The sequence below is a fragment of the Micromys minutus genome (genome assembly GCF_963924665.1).
Source record: "Micromys minutus genome assembly, chromosome: 3".
In the NCBI taxonomy this organism is placed as follows: domain Eukaryota; kingdom Metazoa; phylum Chordata; class Mammalia; order Rodentia; family Muridae; genus Micromys; species Micromys minutus.
In genome coordinates this window covers 33,883,813-33,908,534 of record NC_137972.1, presented here as the reverse complement: position 1 = coordinate 33,908,534, position 24,722 = coordinate 33,883,813, and the positions used below count along the sequence as shown (strand labels likewise).

The following is a 24,722-nucleotide window of genomic DNA, read 5'->3' as shown; positions in this document are numbered from 1 at the left end:
CTATTTGATCACCAAGTCTCACATTCTTAAGTTGATTCACATATAACAGAGAACAGGAAGAATCTTAAGGCTATCAGAGAAAGTCCACCAATGAGCTAGCCAAGCCAATCAAAAACATTGCATAGTGTGGGTCAGGTTACAGCTAGGAATCCCGAAAGGGATCACTGAAGGGAGCTACGGAAGGGTTTATTAGGATAAAATAAGAATCAGGAATTCCTTAAAACAGAGGAAAGCATCCAGAGCAGCCACTAACAAGAAACAGAAAACTGAAGTGCCCAAGGGACAGTGTTGTCACTGATCCATGGGAACTGTGCTATACATGGGTGCTCTAGTTTTATTTCTGTTTCTGTGTTAAAAACATAACAAAAAGCAACTTAGGGGAGAAAGGGTTTATTTAAGCTAACAATTCCAGGTTAAAGTCTATGACTTCTGAAAAGTCAAGGCTGTGGGAACTTGAAGTAGCTAGTCAAGTCACATCACATCTACAGTCAAGAGCAGAGAAAAGATGCATTCATGCTTTGTACTCAGGTGACTCTTATTCTTATGTAGCTTAGGATCTGCCTTTTAGGGAATGATGCTGCCCAGCATGGACATTGTCTGCCCAATGAATTATCATAAATAAAAAGTCCCTCATGAGCATGTCCACAGGCCAACCTGATCTACACCATTCTTCATTGAGACTCTCATTCTCGGGCTGAGAATAGCTCAGATGTTAATGGCTCATAGAAAAAAAAATATCTCTTCCTAAGTGATTCTAAATTATGTCAAGTTGACAAATAAAACTAGTTATCAAGGGAATCAGGAGGAAAGGCAACACAAAACCCTGCCTGTGGAGAAGGGGAAACTTGATAGGTGAACATCTAGTCTACCACTGCCTGGACTTAATGGGAAGAAACTGAAGTCCACATGGAGTTTGAGGATCTGCTTTTGTGCACAGAGTTAGAGGAAGAAGAAAATGTAGAGCCAAAGGCCATGTGGGAAATATCCACACCAAAGACTGGGAGTACAATCTACCATTCTTGCCTAGCAAGCCCTCACCCAGAAACTGGGGATCCCCTGAGTGATCACAGCATAAACTCGCATCTCCTTCATCTGGGAGGCCTTGAGCATCACCAGAAACAAATGGACCATAGACTGACACCCTTGGAAAAGATGAAAATTTAAACACAGATGTGTGGAAATCACTTCCATATATTATAAAGTTAAAACAAAGCCAGAGGCTTAAAAGATGTCTCAGTGGGTACAGTTCTTGCCACACAAGTGTGTGGATCTAAATTCAGATAGCCAGAACCCATGAAAGAGCCAAAGGTGGTAGTATATGTCTACAACTTCAATGCCCCTGTGGTAAGATGGATGGCAGAGTTCAGAAAATCCCTGGAAGTTTTCAAGGCAGCTAGCCTGGTTAATGCTGGAGCAAACAAGAAGTTCTGACTCAAACAAGCAGAAACTGAGGTCTGTTACCTGAAATTGTCTTCTGGCCTTCTCATGTTGTGTACCAAGACACAGGAACACACACAAACACACACACACACACACACACACACACACACACACACACACACACACACGCCCACTGGGGGTGGAAGGAAAGGAGGGATGAAGAAAATAAGTCCAAATTATTGTTACAAGGGTTTTGGGATTCCGGCACGTTTAACTTGTTAGTTGGGTCCCTGGCTCTGAGCCTCACAAAAGTGAGTTCCAGCTGTCAGCCTGCATGAGGCCTCCTCTGAGGTATCCTCTGAGGCAGGCTCCATCCTCTTCCAAGCCCATCTGCTGTTGAAAGAATTCCTTTTCTTGCAGATAGAGATGCAGTGGCTAACTCCTTAGATCTAGCAAGACAGAAAGAAGGTCCTCACCAATAAGCCTTCTTTTGTAGACACAGACCAGCTTGAGTACACAGAGGAACATGTCCCCTCTGTAGCTTATTCTAGACCTTACTTATAACTTTATGATCCCTCCATTTTTGCCAGAAGACACAGCCTACCACAGCACAATTCCCAACACGTTCATTGCCTTGTGTTTTGTGTTTATTAGAAGCCACTTACAATTACTAGCATGGGAGTTATTTTAAAACCTTCTGTACTGCAGATAGAGTAAAAAAAAAAATGTGGATGCATTTGCAACAAGAGAGAGACAACCATTATCATCTTCACTCTTCAGAGACAATGGGACTATCAGGTATCTTCTTCAAACCTCTTAATTCACCTGTGGGAGAGATGAAGTGAGCATGCATACATTATCTGTCTGTCTGTCTTATATCATACACACACACACACACACACACACACACACACACCTATATAAGACCTACTTACTAGGTATACACCCTGTACTCTTTCTTTATGCTCCCCTTACCTGAGTAAAGGTTACTATTCTTTCTGCAACTAATTTGCAAATCTCACATCAAGGACAAACTTACCAGTTACATGGAGTAACTTCCAGCAACCTTGAGTTACAAGGTAAGGGTCAGCAACATTGATGTTAGTAGAATTGGGCTCAATGTTCAAGACTCTAGCTTCTGGCATAGTATATTTTCCAAACAGGCAGAGCCTCCCCATGTCTTTCTCCACCCCTGTCAAAAGCTGTGAAGCAGAACACTGGTTGGACCCAATAATCATGGTTTTTAATCCAGATGTTTTGGCCCTATAGGCAAAGGCTTTCTGAATCTGGGAGCCTATCCAAAAATCTGGAGAAAATTAGATCTTTATTCTAAAATTAAAGTTCCTGTAAAAAAAAATAGCAGGAAAAAAACCAAAAAAAAAAAAAATTAAGTTGTGGACAAGCTACAAAATATATGGTACAAACGTGGGTTAAAATTAATACAAATTAAGCTACAGTGTGTCACTCATGCATATTTATAACAGCTAATTAAAATAGACTATGTGGTCTGTGGATTATTTATATCTACTAATCCTTAAGTGTTAGGTGCATTTAATGAATACAGGATGTTCTTAAAAATCGCAACCAAATAAAAGCCATTATTCATGTTCACACATGGAGACAACTTGGGCCATGACTGCTCTAGCCTAACGATAAAAGCTCTTGTGAGCCATGATCAGTGGGGAAGGCATGAAAGTATCTGGTGTGAAGTAAGGAAATCTGTATTCAAATCTTGCTTCTACTTCTCTGTGCCTTTGTAACCTTGGAAAAGTCACTTGTCCCTTTTAGCCCAGGCTCCACAGCAGATCACAGAAGACCAGTCAATAACTGACTTCATGGCTCCATCATTTCTCCATGTGGCAATGAGAGAACGCTAGTTACCAGCTACATTCCTATTTGCTCATCATGGGCACGTTTGCAGTGAAGCCTTGCTCTGTCTTAATACGGCAGCCACTAGCCACTTGAGGCCACTGAATCTTAGTAGTATGGCTAAACTTTGGGAAGCTGTACTGAGAGGAAAAGATGGTTCAAAGATGCAGTAAAAGAACATAAGGGGTTGAAGAGTTGGTTCAGCAGTTAAGGGCACTGAATGCTCTTCCAGAGGACAAGGGATCCAGATGACCCAAGAGGAGGCATAATTGTAAATGTGGCTATTGGAAGTTCTAAGTGTCACACACGGCAGGCATTGTATTCCAGTTGGAAAGCAGAAACATGTAATATCTCAGAGAAGAGTCTTGATTCCTTGGTGTTGCTTAAAGGAGTCGAGATCGAGCCCTGCCCACCTGCCTTGCTCTCCTCTTGTCCCATCCAGCTGCTGTTGCTCTTCCCTGACATTGACCCTTCCATCCCTCACTCTCGAAACCCATGAACACCTGGAGACCTCTGCTCATATAGCCACGGGCTCCCAGAATATTCTTTCCACACCCATTCTACTAACATTTTACTTGCTCCCCTGTTTCAAGTCCCAACATGCTGCCACCTCTGCCTGGCTTTCCTGGGCCACCACGACACAAAGGAACAATACCCAATGGATTTCTCCTCCATTCATTTTCCCCTAGACACCCTGATAAATCTGTAGTTTTCTTAACTAAAACCTTCCATCACCTAGACAGCAACCTGTGAGGACAAAGCCCCTCCCAGTAGGAGTTTTTATTACTGCATGCTCCCCTCAGTACTGTACCCACACTAGTGGTCAATCCAGTGTGTGTATGTTTAGTTGATTCATTCATGAATGATAAAAGGAGATTATCCAAAAATATCCATTCAAAAATCTCAGATAAGCTAAGGGGAGGGGTGATGATGGCATCCACAGCATTAACTTGAACCAAGTGTCCACTCTTTTCCTGACAATGGCTCTCAAGTCTGTGACAAAGATCAGGGTCATGGGAAGACCACGGGGAACAGGTGAAAACACAGAACCTCCAATACATAATTGTGGGTTGGAATTTCAGTGCTGGAAGTTTCTAGTTTTGTTACCATACATTAAGAAAGGCCTGGAGGGCTGGAGAGACAGCTTGGAGGTTAAGAGCACTGACTGCTCTTCCAGAGGTCCTGAGTTTATTCCCAGCAACCAAATGGTGGCTCACAACCACCTGCAATGAAATCTGATGCTCCCTTCTGGTGTGTCTGAAGACAGCTACAATGTACTTATATACAGTTGTGTGTGTGTGTGTGTGTGTGTGTGTGTGTGTGTGTGTGTGTGTGCTCTCGCGCATGTGTGTGCATTCTCGAACACTTGAAATTTTATTTTCCTAAGTGGCCAAGATCTAGTGAGCTAAAAATTTTCTCAGGTAGGGATTCTTGATGTTATTGGAGCAACAATTTCTAAGCAGAAGGATTTGTCTTTAATGTATGGAGTATCCCAGCACCTAGGTCAGGGCTTGGTTAAGGCAGGAGCCTGAGACTCCCTTATGAAGGAATGGACATTTCCAGCCCTCAAAGCAAAGAACCTTGAGAAAAATCAGACTTTGCTACTGTTCCAACCAAAAAGAGATTTCCAGAATTATACTTTTTCCCCAAAGAAACAGAAAACTCATTCCATTAAGCTATAAACCCATAAAGCCACACAAGCAAAAGAACCAGAGTTCAGTTCACTGTACCCATGTCAAAATCCAGGCATGGTGACACACATGCTTATGATCCCAGACCTAGGGAGATGGAGACAGAGGATCTCTGGAGCTCACTAGTCACCAGCCTACCCCAAATGGCAAGATCCAGGCTCAGTGAAAGACTCTATTCCCCCCAAAATGAGGTCTGGAACATGAGTTGGACCACTAACTTCCACATGTACACCCCTCTATGCATCCACAAACACCATACATAGAGAAGGAGGAGGAAGAGGAGAGGGATGAGAATGTGAATGAGAATCAGAGCAAGAGCAAGAAGTGCTGTTGCTGCTGCTGCTTATCTCAAAATCCAGTGGAGCTGAGATACAGTGTCCACATTCACTCTATGTAACTAAACAGACACAAACTATAATTTGGCAGCCATGCAAGTCCATGCATCTCCTTTAGTGCGGGAGTCTGCAGAAGGATTTAAAGGTTAGGGATTGGAATCCAGAGCTGGGATGGGAGCAGGTTCTAGAGGACAGAGGGAATGTCTTGTCTGCCCATGGTAAGTAGTTCTCTAGAAAATAGAAGATGGAGCACCCAGGACAGCAGCAGCTCAGTGCTCCATCCTGAGAAGGCATGGCATCTGCATCCTTAAATGTTTCTGGATCCAAGGGTAAAGGTAAAGAGAAGAGAAGGGCATCAGTAGCTGAAACCACACAGTGTGAAGGTAATGCAACTACCAGCATGCCTGGAACAATGTTTTCTCAAGAAGAGGCCAAAAGACAAAACAGTGGCTGGTGCAGGTGACATCACTGGGAAGGTCTCTGCCCACTCTGAAAGGGATAAAGCCTGTCTTTGTTACACCCCTGGCTTCTGTACTCATTGCTCTGAGACATGAAGGCTTCTGGCATGATGTCTTCTCTCTTTAGCACTGTTGTTCTGAGGATGTGCTCCTGAGAGAGCTGCTCATGGGAAAGTGTCCATCCAGGGCCACGCTCCTATGGACCACTGTGAATCTCTAACACTTCACACACAGCTCATCTTGGAAGGCAGAACAAAATGACCAAGTGTACACTTGTACCAGTTCTACTGTCTCACCTGTCCTGACTGGTGTCAATAGAAAGTCAGAATCCCAGTTGAGGAGATCACTTAGTTGGTAAAATGCTAACCTAGTAAACATGAGGACCTCCCAAACCTGTGTAAACCAAGCTTGGTGTGGTGGCATGCTTAGAATTCCAGCACTGGGGAGACAGAGACAGTTAGATCCTTTGGAGCTCATTAGCTAGCTAGCCTAACCTACTGGGCAAGGTTCAGGCCAGTGAGAGACCTTATCAATGGTGGATGGGGCTTTACAATGGCCAATAATGTCCTCTGGCCTCTTCATGAACACACACACACACACACACACACACACACACACACACTCAAAACTAGATCTCTAGATCTTTACTCATTCATCCATCCAACCATTCATCTACCCAACTAATGTGCCCTGAACTTCCCTTACATGCCTGATGATTGTAGTCAAAGGTACAAAGACAAAAGTCAAAGTTAGCCAAATTAATTGTAGCAGACACCTATGAGAAAGAAATATAGAAGGGTCACCAATGAAAAGCCTTTTCCAGGAGTATAAAGGGGAATCACTGTTTGGGGCAGAAGGGGCTGGAGATAATTTAATATTCCTGAAGAGAATGACAGGTTAAAAACTCAGCAATAGGGCTGGAGAGATGGCTCAGTAGTTAAGAGCACTGACTGTTCTTCCAGAGGTCCTGAGTTCAAATACCAGCAACCACATAGTGACTCACAACCATCTGTAATGGGAGCTGATGCCCTTTTCTGGTGTGTCTGAAGAGAGTGACAGTGTACTTTAATATGTGTGTTGTAGAAAGACCACCTCACTTCATGACAAATGATGCCGGATTGTTCTGGATAAAAAGGTGCCTTGCTATATTCTCTTGCCACAGAGCAATCCAAGTCAGGATAGCTACCTCCCAGAGCAACGTGGTCTTAGGAACAAATGTCGTGGCCAACTTACAGAAACCATTGTTAGATGTCCCATGGACACTTACTGCAAGGAAAAGAAATAGACTTTTGCTCATCCAGACTTGCAAGACTGAATTACTGACTTTCACAGAATATCCTTTACAGTCTCCAGCTCCTTCCCCTGGGGCCAGCTCTGATCTCACCTTTTCAGATTAAATCATATCCTGTTGCAGAGTGTAACTTTGATCAACTATCTCTCCTTGTCCTCCCAGGTCGGAACATAATAATTTTGAAGCTATAATATGGGTATGGCTCTCTGGGTAAGGGTGTCTGCTGCCAAGCCTGGTGACCCAAGTTCCATGCTGGGAGCCCACATAGTAGGAGGGAACTGACTGACAAGTACACCGCCCCTGGCGCACACGCACGTGCGCACACACACTAAAGTGTTTTCTTCCTCTGAGAAGTTTAAACAAGTTATTTTTTTAAGATATTTTAAACTGTTGAGTTCTTATTGTTTTTAAGAAACTGTAATTTACTAGGGTCTTTTCTCTCTGGTTACTAGAAACCTTACCCAGGTTAGGGTCAGTCGAGGCCTCTGGAGACCACCTGCCTTGTGCACCCCTGGGACAAAGGTGAAGAAGTGGGCAGAGAGCGCGACTCAGCTTTTATTTTTGGAGCCAGCTCTCTAAAAATACCTTGGCTCTCCTATTTGCTCTCTCTTTTGACCTGAATGGATCTGCCTGGGTCTCCTCTGCCCCTCCTTCTGCTCCTTGCCCTTTAAAGGAGAAGGGCGTGGGGAGGGATTCCTGCCGCCTAGGGGACAGATGTGAGCCCTAGGTGGCAGGGCAGCCGGCTAAGCTGACGTCAGGGTAGAGTTTAGCCAAATTCTCAGTCTCCCTGCAGAGGCCACCCTAAGGGAGGAGTGCAGCTTTTTGCTCTGATTGGCTGGCCTCGAGTGGGCGCTCACGCGCATTGGCTGGCCACGTTTTAGAGGGAGTCTGCTCTCCAATTAAAGCGGGTGGCGCTGCCGCTCTGAGCACAGAGCTGCCCACTGGAAGCAGGCAAAGGAACCTGAACGCAGTCCACTGCTGTGAGCCCTCTCACCCCTGCCTGAAGAAGCCTGGTGCTGTTTCTGCACCGCCAGGATGGCAAAAGTGGCTAAGGATCTCAACCCTGGAGTACAAAAGGTGAGCCAAGAACTCTCTTGTATTTCTGTATCTTTCAGTTCCCACTGCTCTCAGGCGCCCTGAATACCTAGGGACACCTTAATGGTTGCACCAAACCCACAGAACGCACAGAAAACAGAATAGGGGATAATACTTATTTGAGGTGACAGGTTCATCCCCCAAATTACTCTTCAAGCCATTGTTAAGAAAAGTATTTACACTGAGACTTCGTTCTTTATTGATGCTGAGTAAAGGTGAATTAAAGTTAAAATCTAGGGGTAAGGGAATAGATGCTTATCTGTCGTCATGGGAAATGCCATGGCTTTCCTTCTCCCTGTACCTTCCAACCTCCCTGATGTGCCTTTAGTAAAGTTTGGGGGAGGTGTGACGCGACCCCTCCCCCTTGGCTACCCTCTCGGAGTTGTGTGGTTTCCCCAGCACACAGAATAGTTTCTTTTGGTGCAGTTGGTCATGGCAGCCATTCTATCTCAGGGGAACTAATTTCTGTCCCCAGGGTCTGCACATTTCCCTTTCAAGAAGGGCTGGCCCAGAGCCCAGAAGGTCACGGGTAAATTGCTGCAGGCGTGGCCAGCAGCTGTGCCTACAGCTCCACACTGGCTGCCTGCTTACCTGCAGCACCCTGAAGGCAGAAGGCTGGGTATGAGAGGACGCAGGGGACAGGAAAGCAGCAATAATTCTCCCCAGATGGTGAAACTGGAGGTATAGGGTCACAAAGAGGTGGCTCCAGGGGATGGAGGTGTTCAAACCCTGGCACATTGTAGCTGTACAGCATTCTCATCCTCAGCATCATGTTTCCAATCTATAATGTAGAGAGGAGAGACAGCCCACTAGTTTTAATAGCAATCTTGACAGGGTAGCTTAATATCCCTGAGCAGTGATTATTAAGCTATGTTTTCAGAGTATTCAACCTTGCAGGGCAAAGTTCTCCTTTGCTGACATTTTGTGGGAGATAGAAAGGCAAAAGAAAGACAATGTGATGGTAGAAGGCAGGAAGAAGGGAGGTGGGAGAGGGAAAGCCCCAGACCTCCTGCCCTCCCACTCCTGAGCCTGGTGATTCCTTCTGCACGTGGCATCAAATCAGACTTACTCTGGGCATCTCCCTGATGCATTCACCGGACTATTTGTAGAATGGAGTGTCATCTGTCCTCCAGAATTCACCCAGCACTGAGACCTAAGTGAGGGGGGTACCTGCTAGTCTCTAATGCTATGCAGACTTCACTCTTCCTGCTCTGTGTATTTTCCCTACATCTTTGAGGGCAGACCTTATTTTTACTCATGTCTGTTCCAGTTTAGTATTTATCCATACCACTTGCATAGAGAAACTCAGAAAAGAACAAGCAAAGTGGAGAATAGCTATGCCCACGGTGACTGCTTAGGGGGCCCATGGGATTATCTTTCTGTTTGTAGCACTGTGGCATTGTATGATTGTATCCTGCCCCAAATTCAGTCAAACTACCAGAGTTCGGGGATGGTGATGGCATTTTATTGTCTTCTGATGGGTCAAATGATTTGGGAGTGTGTTGCTATGAGCCAGTTGACATCTTAGAATGTGAGATGAAGTCTGTAAAGTTCCCTCCCCTTCATCAAGAGTCCAGGCCATGCTTGGAGAAAGCCTTGTTTTTATTGTCCTTTGCACAGGAGGGTGTGATTCTCTGGATTAGAGACGGAACATGTTCCTCTTCATGTCACTGTCTGTTGCCAACTTCCTTGGCCTGCAAAGGTTTTATTTTCCATCTAGATCCAATTACAGGCTTAGAGAAAGAATGAAGTGGGCAAAGATGAAAGGGTGGGTATTTTTTACCTCTTGGAATTTCAACCACTGGGGAAGATCACCAAGGGGGTGGATTAACCAATGTCTTCAACCTAAAGAGTGGAGGGAAGGAAAGCGAACCCAAGAGGGCCTTGCCAAACGGCACAGTGCTGACAAATACTGTGTCCTGTCAAAAGCTGAAAAGAGTTTATTGCATATTTACTTTAAAAATCAGCAACCATGGAATGGTTCTAACATTTGGCTTCAGGAAACATAATCGCACTTAGACATTCTGAACCAGTTTCAGACTGCAAAAGACCTTTTTACACATGGATTTCACGATGTCCCCACTTCCCTGTCCCCCAAGGGTTTGGAGGGGTGGGGATCCCCAGGAGCTGGGAAGTTATAACATGGTCTTCAAGAGAAAATACAAAATCTCAAACTGGGGTAACCTTGGGGATCATGTGACAGAGCCCAGACTGTCAGCCTCTCTGACTGTGGATGCAAGCTCTTGTCCACAGGGACAAAGGGTAGGGAACAGTCCCAAGCCACTGACTACTCTTGAGTCATCCTCTGCTTTACTCTTAGGAAAGGAGATTATTCCCCAGGACAGGCAGGTCCCTGAGCATAGTGAAATTGTCAACATTCCTTGTCAACAAAGAAGACCAAATGCCTGCCTCTAGGTGAAACCAATAACCAGAATAAATTTGACCTTTGGATGCTTATTAAAAATTCTGTTTACTGCCATAGGCTTTACCATCAGATCTGAGTTCAAATCCCAGCTCCACCACTTATTAGCTGGGCACTAGGGCAAGAAAACTAACATCTGTGTTGGTGTTCTAGAAGCTTCTGAAAACTGAAGCAGAAATAGTGGCCTTAACTTCTCATGGTGCCTGGGATACTAAAAGCTCAGCTTATGAGCACTAGGTTAAATAAAAATGAGGCTTGGAAGAGTCAAACCACTGACCAAAGGTTGTTAGAAAAGTGTCTAGAAGCTAGTCTGCTCTGAAAGATCTCAACGGCCAGGAGCTCCTCGTAGGGTTTTCAGATGGACTAGATCAGGACAAAGAGTCTTAAGAAAGGCTCATTCTGCTGCAGGGCAAATGTCCTGGCTCCAAAAAGGTTCTCTTTTCTTGCTCCTTAACACAACACCCAAGGAGCACCAAGTGATAAGCTATCTAGTGCATGTCTAGGTTCAGTTAGGTATCTTTCTCCACATATATCCCCATTACATCCTGCCTGGCTAGCCTGTGCTCCAGGTTAGTCCTCAGCTGTGTCCCAAGCCCTTCCTGTTTTCACCTCTAATTCCTGCTGTGTGCAAAAGTTCTGGCACATGGCTTAGGCAGGCTAGTCCAACATAAACAGGGCTCCCCTCAAGAATTGTCATTGGCTCTCTCAGCCTTAAAAACATATTAATCTGTCACTTGAAGACCTTAATAGCCAACACATTGAGGGACATGCCCATAGGTGTAAAAAGCAATGTGTTCCCCAAAAAAGGGTGTGGAGAGAGTGCATGCTTACATCCATGTGTGCCACAGCACAAGTGTAGAGGTGAGGGAACAACCCTTGGCAGTCAGTTCCCCACTGTGAGTTCAAAGGGTTAAACTTAGGTGGTGAGGCTGGCAGGGGAAAAAAAAAAAAACGCTTTCACCTGCTGAGTTCTCTCCTCAGCCGGAAGTCGTTTTTTAGAGAATTATTACTCTGTGTGTGGCAGATGCTCATCCTGACATGCAGATATGTCTGAACAGGCTGTCAGGAGGTCACAGGTAAGCTGTGGTGCAGTACGAGCCACCATCAGCTGTAGGAGCAGGATATCCTAGTCATCTGGACTGCAGCAGTGCTGAGGCAGGGCGATACAGGCAGAACTCAGCAACATGAAGAGAGCCAGACCACCCAGCTCCTTCGTGTGTCCTCTGTGTCTGCATTCTGGACACTCTCGGGAGATGATAGTGAGCCAACTGCATTCCAGAAGAGACTTGGGACTAGATTCCGAAGGAGAAGAATCATCCTATCTCTGCTACTCACATATTCAAAATAGCCTGTGGATAATGCAACAGAGATTTGCCATGATTCATAGCAGACCCAAAGAGCTCTTATCTCGCCACCCCTTACCCAACAACCTATAAACATTCATTTCTCTGGCAGGTAGTTGACTCACTGCAGTTAGTAAAGGCCTGAGGTACGCTTAAGACATGCGTCAGGTAGCATACTTACCTAGCACACATGAGACCACGGATGTTATTTCAAGTGCTACAAAAATCAATTAATTAACTAATTAACAAATAACTGTTACTATGATTCCAGGCATTTATCTGCTGGAGGTCTATGCACACAGATCATATCCCTAAGTGGAAGAAGTTGGATAAAATCCAGTTTCCTTTCCCCTCCATCCCACTGCCCTTTCTTTTATGTCAGACCATTTTCCTAAACAAGGAATTGTGGAGAACTTGTGGAAAACCTAACCCTCTGTTCTCAGGAAAGTAGAACTACCCACCAGCTTCTAGAACACCCCTGAGGAAGAGACAACTGTTGTTCTTCATCAGTTCACTTTAAAACTATTCCTCTTCTTCTACTGTACATACAGGAAAGGGATTTGGGTCAGCAGCTGCCACCGCCTTAACAGGTGTGGGGCCAAAAGCCACTTCTATGAGATTCCTTTGAGATCAGGGGGCTTCCTTGACTGCACTTGGGACATTTTTTGTGTCCTAGACATTTTTGGTGTCACCGCTGGTCAACAGTATAAGTTTATTGGAGCTCAAGAAAATGCCATCTGTGGAATTTCTCTAGGAGCTAAAGGTGAAGTAGGGGCCTATGCGCACTAAGATTCTTTTTAATAGTTGACACATATTTGGTATCTCAGCTTAGATACTTGAAGCAGACATTTGGTTTTTATTTTTTATTATATTTATTTATTTATTTATTTATTTACTTTGTGTATGTGTGAGAGAAGCAGGGGGAGAGAAAAAGAGGGGTTACCCATCAGAGGACAGGTTTCAGGAGTTGCTTCTGTCTTTCCACTAACATTTCTGGGGATCAAACTCAGGTCATCAGGCTTGATGGCAAGTGTCTTTACCTGCTGAGCCACTTTATCAGCCCAGATCTTGGCTTTTATAAAATCAGAAATGGCAATGCAATCCCAAGCTATATAAAATATTCACATCAACTTTGTACCTGGAGTCTACTTCTTTTATATGAGAGATGAACCTGTTCGCTTTTTCTTTTCTCTCTCTAAAGGACTTTATTTGTTCTTACTACTATCAACTATTTGGGTTACTTCTTCCCAGCCAACTTATTCGTTCTCTCTTAGGACAGACAAGTTTAGGAAAAAACAAAAGAAGGAAAGGGTAGACACCCCTCTAGGAGACTCAGGATGCCTGGCATGTGCTCTTACATCATTATGATTAGCCTCAGAACCACCAAAAGAAGACAGCAGTGTCTATCCACATATGAGCAAATTTGGACTCAAATTTGAAATGTATGTCTGACATATCAGGCTAAGAAGTTAAAACCAGGTATCTCAGAACACAAAGCCCAGGCTCATCTACCCAGAGCACAAGTCTGGAGAAGAAGGGGGTTAACTATTATTGTAAGTTTCACACAGAAATTAAATAAACTCAGTAGGGACAACTTGTCAGCATTTGCCAATGTACCAGGCTTCTGTTCTCTTCAGATATATGTGAGTGCCATCAGGTCTGTCATCCACATCAAGTCAAGGTTATTTCTATGGATATAATAGAAACTTTCTATATTTTTTCTGCTTTTCTGAAATAGTGAAGATATCCTATAGGCAAAACCTGGTAGTAAACAATTAAAGGAATCACACTATTATCATATTATCCTGATTCTTAAAATATATCCTATACATACTAGATCCAAAGATTACAGGAAGTGCTAGTGTAGAAATAAGCTTCCCTGAGAAATGTCCATCTCAACATGCTTGGTCAGCTTGACTCATAGTCTGCCCAGTAATATATGAATCAGGACAAGAAAACCACATACCAAACTCACACAGGACATGCTTTAAAAGGAAGTAACATTGCTCAAAGGGGAGGTAGAATTAAAGGCCCTATTTGGTCATTCTCTATTTTGAAAGACAAAGACTGTGGCTGTCCAGCCCTAGGTAGCTATTAAAAACTCATTTGTTCATGGATTAAATTTTTTCTCTCCTATTTTAAAATATTATCTATGAAGATAAATACAAATGAATCATGCCAACACATTGAGTAGACTTAAATGGTAGTGCTCTCCTGTGATCTTAGAATTGTCCTAGGCACAGACAAGAGGATCTTTGGGACATAGTGACCATCCAGCCTAGACAACTTGATTCCAATAAGAGATCTTGTCTCATAAAATAAGGTCTAGAGTTCATAACAAAGACACTTCATATATATACCTCCATATATGTGCACATACAAATACAAACACATGCACATATTGGGTGGGAAGAAATCCACATACTGCTAGCATACTAATCTAGAGATAAGACTCAATTCTGTTATTTACCAGGACTACAACTTTTGCCAAGTTACTCATCCTTACTGGACCTCTGATTCCTCCTTTTAGAACACAGGCTAATAGTAATTGTACATGTAAATGATAGTTTAATGAGGTAAAGTAAGCAATAAACATGTCCCCCCCTGCTGCTATTGGCATTCTTTCTCAGCAGCACAAAGCAAAAATCTCATAGGTCATTAAGCGCTGGAATGTTGAAAGAGCAAGTTCAGTTTGCCTACATCACATGTGGCAACTTCTAAGATATCAGATTGCAGGACCTTCTCTTTGTAGCTAAACTTGATCCAGCCATAAATATGTTCAAGCCATGCCATATGCAAAATCATGGGGATAGCAGCAGTTCATCTTCGATCTCTTATGGCCAGCCTTTTAACAGCAGCTTTTACCTTGTCCAACCTCACCCTTGTAATCTTACCCAGGCATTTACCATTAGATACTTTGCTTACAAAGTGGAGTGAAACTCACTTATTTCTTCCTGAACAAATATTTGTTTAACATTTATTGGGTTCCCCAACTATCTTGTCACAGAGTTAATACAAAAGCTCTGAGTCTCTACTTTGCAAACTTGAATGTGGTGAAATTCATTCTTTATATGGTAATAAAAAAACCCAACAATGTCAGTGTTTCAGATTCTATGTGTTACTTGGCCTTCTACCTAACACACACACACACACACACACACACACACACACACACACACAAATCGTCTTTGCTTAGACATCCTTATGTCTGCAGGAACTGCTCACCTTCAGAGAAAGCCAGATATGTTTCCTCACGATGACAGCAGAATATGTCAATTCTATTCCTGTCTTTTACATCCTAAACATAACTCTTGGCAACTATAAGAAACAGAGTTAAAAAGTAGCTTCTAGGTCTAACCAGTACCTAGTTTTAGCATTAATGCTGATAATAAGGTAAACCAGTTGTCTGTGCTAAGTACATATCCTCAGAGACTGCTGGACCCTGGGTTGTATTTTTTTCATTGTGTTGATTTCAAGGACACCAAAGAGTGAAATAACAGGAAAAGAACTACTGGCTGAGTAATGGCCCATAAGAAAGCTGTCCTTAAGAAGACAGCATGTATTTGGGCCACATGACTAAGTGGTGTTTCTAGCTATTGATTCATGAGGCTCACTACCAAGGTGACTGGCTCAAGAAATATGCTGGCTACAGGACATGGAAGGAAAGAACATCCTATCTTTGTCCCTATCCTGGAGGACAGCCACACACCTCCCAAGGCTCCCGTGCTCTCTACTTCAGCTGGCTCTGTAGCCATGGAGATTCCTGTTTAAGACGACTTGACTCAGATGAGAGGCACAGTGGGTAGGAAATTGTGTAAGGGGGAAAGTTTTGAAATTTTGATAAAGGAAAGGATAGTTATCTTTTTCTTTGTTGAGGTGGGTTCTCAATAAGTAGCTGAGGCCAGGCTTGACTTATAACTTTTTCTGCCTCGGCCTTTCAAGTTCCTCCAAGTTCCAGGACTTGGGGTGTGGGCCACTATGTGGACCCAAAGCTGTACATTTTACTTTTATATTTTCAGTTATAAGGATAAGATCCAGGTCCCTGAGCTTTCTGTAAAAGCCTTCTACCACTGAACTATAGCCCTCAATCCTTAGAGAGTGTGTTTAAAAAAAAAAAAAAAGAGAGATATGTCACTGCAACTGGGTTACCTGGCAACTTAGTGAGTAAAACCATTACATTTTTATATCTCTAAACTCTCATTAAAAGGTAGAAATTCCTTATATTAGGAATGGAGGCACAGAAGAAATCTGAGCCTAATTGAGTTGACAAGAGTTTCTTGCTGTTATTTGCTCTACCTGCATTCCAGAGAGCATGGTGTCTTCGGTTAGTTGATGAACACTGGGAACAAGAACATCCTTCCTGTAACTAGAATGGTATTGGAAATATGGAACTGCCTTTCCTTGTGAGAAATGACGAAGGAGACCCACAAACCACAGTTGTGCATCCCCTGAGCAGATGGGAGCCACTATTACTACCTGTAGCCTAATTGACCTTTTCACTCTGAAAATATGCAAGGCCAGCTTCTCCTAGCAGAGTCTCCTAGTATTGTGAGTACCATCACTGTCACAGGAATGAAATATGATTGCATTCCTATTACAAAATAAAGAATTATATAAAAAAAAGAAAGAAATGGAGGCAAAGGCCCTGGAAGTTTATGAGCCCCAGGCCTTAAATTCCAATGGATATCACTAAGTGTTTAGCTACATTGAATTTGGACACACCATTTATGTTCACCCTTTCTCTGAAAAGATAGTGATGATAAACACTATTACTTACTGGTAATTATTTTTTAAAAGCCCTCATATTACTAAATTACATCTCTGAATTTATGTGTTTATACCATTTCAATAATGGTTTTTAGGGATTTTAATTTAGGCATTTCAAACATTATTCTGAGATGTTTTCCTATCACACAGCCAGGAGGTTTCTTGCCATCATGAATAAAGCTTTTAACATGTTACACATACATGCTAAATGTATACATACAAAAGTATAAGCATATCTTCACATGGGTATGGTGATGACTATCTCAGGCTACTGGAGCAGACAAACTAGACTCAAATTGAGCCCAGCTACTCACTTTCTATTTTCTTGAGTAAGTCATCTTTGAAAGGGGCCTCAGTTTCTTCATCAGCAAATACACCTAAAACCCTTGTAGTTATTGCAATAATCTATTGAGTCCTTAACATATAAGTATTGTGTTAAATTTAGCTATCATCACCATTAGAAGAATTCCAAAACTGAAATTCTAAATAGACAACAAAGTATTGTGTCAGTGAAATTCTCTTACCCATGTTTAATTTAGTCAGAAAATAAAAAATAGGCAGCTAAATTCTTATACTCGGCCAGCAGTGTCTTGAGTAGAGGGACAAAAGCCATGCTGAGGAAGATCAAGAAAGGAAGTACTTAACCATCCCCAGGAGGGCAACATGAGTTGCATGTTGAAAGATAAGGATGAACAAGGACGAGGTCACAGCCCCACTTTGTCCTTTCTATATCCGGTACTCATATTCCCCACCATACTTGCTGTCTATCTTAGGGATAGCAGCTGTTTCACACTATAGAAAAAAGCATGCCAGCATAGTCGTTCATTACAATTGTTATCTGAAAACTTGTTCCTTCTGCTCAGTGAAGATCTTCTGGGTTAGTGGGATATTTCAGATGGACCACAACGACAACCTAGCAACTATCTTGGTGTACCATGCAGATGACATCAGCCTTCTAGGAGGTCCTTGAGACCCAGAATCTTCAGTCAGAGGGATTTCCATCACATAGTTTCTCCTTCAGATTTCTGACTGGGTCTGAAAATCTGAATTCTTTCTTAAAGCATTTCAGAGCAGATGATATAGTCAAATTAAATGTATAAGGTTTCAATATTTTTAAAAAAAATGTCACTAGGTTGACTGTTCTTGATTTTTGTTACACTCAGCATTGTGTGATTCCATGACCTTGGGGAAAACCCTCAAATGATTTGCTGCCAAGTTTTGTGGAAAATGAAAACACAGTCATCATAGCTTATTTGCAAGGACTTGAAGAAAGGGTAAGGTTTAATGGAGAAACTCATCTGTCCTCCCACACATCCAGCAGGCTCCAATAGCCCTGGAGGAAAACTCGGCTCCAGAATAAGATTTGTAGCTAATTAGGCTTTTCATAACTGCCTCCACCTTTCCACCTTTCCTAGGGCCCTGAGTCGGGACTCTCACAGGGGAAATCACTGCATTCGTATTTGAATAATGCCCTTAAACAATTAAAATTAATTTTTAAAGGATAGGAACATGCTTAGAGAATCTCAGCTTTCATGTTGAATGGGCAAGGTCACAGACCCAGCATGGCCAAATGACTTGTTCAAGGTCCCAAGCCTAGTTGGTAGACATGTTAATAGATCAGGAATGTAGCTCAGTGAGAGAGTATTTATCTAGCATGGACAAGGCCCTGGGTTCTCTAGCAGCACTGAGACAAGGATTAGGAAGAGGACACAGAGAAAGCAGGTAGCATAGAATGTAGGTGTGTGGTTCAGCTGGCCATGTGCTTGTTTGCATGCATAAAGCCCTGGGTTTCATCCCTATCACTGCATAAACCAGGTGTGGTGGCTCAGGTGGTAGAGATAGAAGTTTAACTAAATAGCAAGTTGGAAGTCCATCTGAGCTACATTAAACCCTGCATCAAAAACAAAAGAAAACTATTTTTTTTCCTAACCTCTGTGGCCAGAACCTTGAATGCGGAATGAAGTGGGCAGTGACGAGAATATTTTTACTTCCTGAATAGATCTGTTTGTTTGTTTGTTTGTTTGTTTGTTTAACATCTCTAATCCTTCAGTAGTTCTTCCTTCTCTTGAGCTAGAAGCTCTGTCTCTGCAGCTTTTCCCGAGCAGCTCTCTTTGCTTCTGCGAACAGCCAGTTCTTTCCTGAAAGTCCATTTCCAGTTCTTCTGCCAAGTCTTCCACATCGGTCAGGTGAAAAGCTGAGGCGTCCATTTCCAGGGTCACTTCCTAGTTCTCAGAACCCTAGCATAAGTCCTCAGCTGAGGAAGATGGGTCCCGGACTGCCTAAGTTTGGTCTTTAGTGACTTGTATCATTTCTCTGTGTTCCAACCATCCTCTTGTGCTTACCTACCACCAGCAATCCTGTTCTTGCAAAGGGACTTTCGTGATGGAAAAACTAGACAGAGGACCACAAGTGCCAGAGAATTACTGAGGGAAAAACCGCCCACACTCATGTGTAATAGTTAAGAAAGCTCAGCACTATTGTTCCCAGTTTAACAAAAAGGTGGGGAAGCTGTGTACACAAAACCTGAAAAGACTGAGAAAAGAGAGAAGAAATCTTATTAAAGCATAGTAGTAGCAATAGCATACAACTCTGTGTGTGTGTGTGTGTGTGTATGTGTGCGAGTAAGTGTGAATGTGTGTATGTGTGTGTGTGTGTGTGTGAGTGAGTATGAATGTGTGTGTGTGAGTGTGTGTGTGTGTGTGTGTGTGTCCACCTGTCTCCACTTTCCCAGTGATGAAAAGCAGACACCACCAAACCCAGCTTTTTTATATGTGTACTAGGAATCAAACCTTCGTGCTCTTGGTTTATTGCCACCTGAAATGTTTAAAACAGTGACACCATGATCAAGATGAGAGAGTTGTCTGTCAAAACTACCTCGCTTTCACTGAAGTACACCATCAAAGGGGAAAGTCTGTCCACAAAGAGAAAGTTCCCCAAGTGTTGTACACATAGATGCTTTTGACAAAAAGTTGTATCCAGAATATATAGATAACTTCCACAAACTAATTCTTAGTTTTTCTCTTCTTGAATGTTTTTATTTATATTTCAAAAATTATCCCCTTTCCTAGTTCCCCCTCCAGAAACCCTCTATCCCATCCCCCTCCCCCTGCTTCTATGAAATGCTCCTTCACCCACCCACCCACTACCTCCAGCCTCTCCACCCTGGTGTTTCCCTACACTGGATCAATTAGCCTGCACTGGACCAAGGACCTCTCTGCTCCTTGATGCCCAACAAGGCCATCCTCTGCTACATATGCGGCTGGAGCCATGGGTCACTCCATGTGTACTCTTCAGTTGGTGGTTTAGTCCCAAAGAGCTTTGGGAGGTCTGGTTGGTTGATATTGTTGTTCTTCCTATGGGGTTGAAAACCCCTTCAGCTCTTTCAGTCATTTCTCTACCTCCTCCATTGGGGACCCCATTTTCACAAACTGATTCTTAATGGCCAACTTTAAAGAATAATTTTACTTAAGCATGTTTATGTGTACCTGCATATCAGTGTTGTGCCATGCACAGGCAGATGCTGGAAGAGACCAGAAGAGGACATCATATCTCCTGGAGCTGGCATTCTATATAGTTGGGGAGTTACCATGTAGGTGCTAAAAATTGAGCTTGTCCTCCGAAATAGCAACAAGTGCTCTAAATCACTAAGACGTATCTCCAGTCCCTAAAAATGAAGGCTGAACATCGCAAAAGCAGATGCCTAAATAGCTTGTATGTGCAGACAGTGAGGGGTTGACTCGTTATTTCTCGGAGGAATACTGGGTAAAAGCATTAATGAGATTGTGTTGAATACTCAGTGGGATGCTGAAATTAAGGCAGACCTTACCAAGTCTGGGAAATAAGTGGAGCAACTAGAAGTCATGAGAGGTTGCCAGGGAGACTGTAAGATGCTACTACAACTAGAAAGTGCTGGTAGCTCCTCGTGGGGTTTAATATCTGTCTACCCTATAACAGTTTTACTCTTATGTTTGTATCTAAGGAAAAGAACCAAGGGTGTCCACCATCATCACTTAGACAAGCGTGTCTGGGACGACTTTTATCTACAACAGCTCTTGTAGATAAAATCTTGTAGATAAAAATCCTCATCAACATAAGAATGGATATTTACATAGCAGAAGCTAAGTAGTTTTTTTTTTAATCTAATGTATGAAACCACCCGGGTAATCTTAAAACATTTTGAACAGAGGAATTAAGAAGCAAAATTATATGATGCCATAGAATTTCTCCTGTATAATGTTCTGAACAGAGTAAAAAGAAGTCTACAAAGATAGAAGACAGAATAGTAGCTATCTTTCTTTTTTAAAAAAATGGTTATTGCCAAGAAAGGGGCACTTGGTAACTCTGTGGAATGTCAAGTTTCTGTATTTTATCTGATAATGGGTTTAGGGACTATATATATATAAAGTAATCAAGTGAATACTTGAGATTTTTGAATATTTTTAAACTCTAAAGCCAGACACAGTAGCACACAGATCCGCAATCACTGTGATCCTTCCGGAAGGTGGGAGTTGGGTCCAGCATAGCCAGAAGCTCACTACCCAGGAAGTCCAGCAAATACAGCGGTGAGGAGCAGGAGGCTCTGCCTCAAAGGAGGTGAAAGCTGAAGTTCAATACACAAGACTGTCCCCTGACATCTACATGCACACCATCGCAAACACATGAGCACACACATGAGTGCATATCATATACCCAGGCAATAATGTGTGAAAACTCTGCATAAATTTTACCTTGAAGTACTGCTAAAAGTTTGAAGGGGTAATACTTACGAGTAAAAAAGATGGATCTGTGAATAGCTGATCTGGGGACAGTGGGGCTGATGGCTACCTTCTTGTAGCTGTCTGGTGGATGCCACATTAAAGAAGCCTGTCTCAAGAAGCTGCTGTCAGGGCTTTAAGAGCTCCCTTCTATTGGTCATGAATTACCATGTCTCTGATGGTCCCTCTTCAGTCATGTACCTGACAGCATCCAGCCTCCTCTGAATGATCTGCCACTGGCTCCCCAAACAGAACTTTCTTACACACATCCCTGCTTGAGGAGGGGACCTTAATCTTTATACACTCATCTGCCATGAGGCCAGCACTTCAGAACAGGCCCTTTGTCTTCTACACTCCTAAGGCCCATCTGCTTTCCTACTGAGGACATGTGTTACCTTCAAGTGGTCCAGGGATATCTGCCATTGTTGTCCTGCTTGCTTTATTTCCTGCACCACAATATCCTGTTTGCGCTGGAATCCTCCACCTGACCTCACTCCCCTCCGTGTGCTCCCTGTTACTGAGGCACACAGGAATATGGTGGATGGAACAGACAGCGGAAGACAGCAAGAAGTAAGAGAAAGGAGGAGATGAATAAAGTAAGGGAACAGCAGCTTTGCCCTGTCTCCAGACAGACACAGTCATTCCTGAGAGGATAAGGAGAAAAACAGAACATGGGGGTGGATGGTATGATACAGATGTGGAAGAGCGAAAGAAGAAGAGCTTTCCCCTTCTCTCCCTCCATGGGGTCACATGTGGCTGTGCTGTTGACTCATAGGCCTTTATGGTAATGAGCCAAAACCAGAGACAGCAAAGGAGGAATGAGATGCAGGAGTAGAAGAAGATAGACACCTTGGTGCCTGCTCAAGAGACATCTTAAGACATAAAGAAAACTAAAGTGAGAGGCATACCAAACCAAACTCAGAATTTTATCTGTCATCCCTCAAATTTATCATCCAAAGCAATTGTTGCAGGATGTAGATCAGCCACACCCTGGTATATTTTCAGTTTCCAAAGAACCAACCCCAGCCTTCCTGTGAATCCGGCAGCCCCAGCTCTTCACATCCCCTGAGAACAAACCAGGCATTTCCATAGGCTGGGGAGACAGTTGGCCCCGGTCTTCAAACAACAGCAGTCACATCTCAGAAGATCTGGCCCTCCCGAGGGATGACCAAAGGCTGGCTGAAATTGAGGCCAAACCACTTCTAACTCAGACCCATATCTAGTTTAATTTTCTAGCCCTTGATGAATATTTATACCAAAATAGGCCAGTGGAAAACTTCCATCTGTGAGGATTTGTAGACGTTTGTCTTTCTGTAGCCACCTTGATCAAGCTTAGGGAAACATTAGAATCACTGCCAATTGCAAAGTCTTTGAAGTGCAAGAGATGTTAAGAAGGCTCTGGACCATAGTTTTTCTTCTTATCGTGAAGACTCTGAGCTGGCATTCCATCCTTTAAAAGAGAAGAAAAAACCTTAGTATCAATGCGGCTTCGTGCTTTATAACTTTAGCCAAGCCTCCAATACCACACTGACCATGGTGAATAGTATTTTAAAAGCATGGATAACTCTATTAAAATTTTTGCTGGGTGAAATCTCTATTAGTTGATGTTTTAAAATATTACTTTAAAAAGTGTGGGGTGCGGAAATCAGTTGTCTGGTGCAATACAAGCTTGAGAGCTAGAGGTCAATCTGCAGAGCTCATAATTTTTAAAAAAGACCAGGGTTGTTGGCATGCTCTTATAATCTCAGTACTTTGGAGGCAGAAACAACTGGATCTCTGGGGCTTGATGGCCCACTAGCCTAGCCTACTTGGGAAGCTGGGGGCTAGTGAGAGGCCCATCTCTTACATAAGGTGTACAGTACTTGAGAAATGACGCTGTAGGGTATCTTCTGTCTTCTGTACCCCTCCCTCTCTCTATCTATTTATCTATCTATCTATCTTTCTCATACACACACACACACACACACACACACACACCTACACATCCATAAATACCCATTACACACACATACCAGAAAACTTTAAATGCTACAAATAATTACTTTCATCATCTCATTTTTTTCTATACTTTGTACTTCAGGCCCCCCACAATCTAGACAAGAACCCTCTTCTCTTTACTGGTAAAGAAATGTCACCAAACCATCTTCTTAGTCTATTGTCAGCCATCTCCTATTTCTCAGAGCCCAGGTTCCTTGACCCTGCCCTCCTCTCCATGTGAAAGGCTGAACTAGAGCCCTCGTTCTTTCATAACGTCTATTGGTCTTTCTTGTGGAGCATAGGCAATGGCCCACACTTTATACCAGGTCATAGTTTCCCTTATCTTTAGAAGCACCCGATTTTACAAGAGGGTAATCTAAGACTCAGAGGGATAAAACAGTTGCTTCAGTTGTAGACTCAATCATTGATAAAGGTGATAGGAAATTCAACCCTAGGTCTTCTTTCCTTCCCTAGTGTGTTTTCAAAGTTCTAAAGTCTAGGTCATGAATTTGATCATGGGTTAGTTTTATTCAATACACAGACATGAACATTGGCAGAACCTACCTCCCTTTTCAGATCTCAAATCCTTCTGAGTCTATCAAGGAGAAAATCTCCTTCAATTACTAAAATGTCTGACTTCTCAAACACTTAGCCAGATTCATGTTAATGTCACAGTGCATAAGACCCAAAGTGGTCAAATTTATAATCAGAATTTAGCAAAGCCATCTTATTATTTGCTGTATTTTTTAAAAGATTTACCTATTTTTACTTTTTGTTTATATGAGTGGTTTGTCTGTCTGTATGTCAGAATATTACAGCCTGCTTGGTACCCACCTGGGGCCAGAAAAAGGAGCTGGGTTCCCTAGGAGTTACAGATGGTCGTGAGCCATCCTGTAGGTTCTAGGAACCAAACTCAAGTTTGTTCTTCCTCTAGAAGAGCACTGAACCTGCTTCTCAGCTCCATTTTCTATCTATGGCTGCTTTCTATTTTAAATACACTTCATGGGTAAAGTTATTCTTCAAGAAACAAGTTTTCAAAAAGTGATGTGTGACTATAAATAAGTAGATAGTCATGCAGATGGTATGTAGAATGCAACGTCCACAAAGAAGGAAGACGGAGTTCTGTAAACAGCTGATGTTTGATTTCTCCCTAATCTCCAAAACACTTTGTGTTTTCCAAAACATCTTACATGTATTATCATGTGTAATTCTCAACATCCACCCCATAGAGCTGATAAAGGCTATAATTCCCTTTTAAAGATGAAAATGTCCTGGGATTAGTTCAGTTGCATGACTATCATGCATGGATGGTCCTAGGTTTTATTCTCAACACTATTACA

The 24,722-nt window shown here is 42.8% G+C and overlaps 1 protein-coding gene across 1 annotated transcript in view; it reads left to right on the top strand.

The window, feature by feature from the left end:
* Positions 1 to 7,962: 7,962 nt before the first annotated feature.
* LMCD1 (LIM and cysteine rich domains 1) overlaps positions 7,963 to 24,722 on the top strand; it is a 57,925-nt gene continuing 41,165 nt past the window's right edge. The window contains exon 1 of the mRNA XM_080914702.1: positions 7,963 to 8,101. Coding sequence (XP_080770828.1) covers positions 8,060 to 8,101 — 42 coding nt within the window. The 5' untranslated portion in view covers positions 7,963 to 8,059. The remainder of the gene's footprint in view (positions 8,102 to 24,722) is intronic.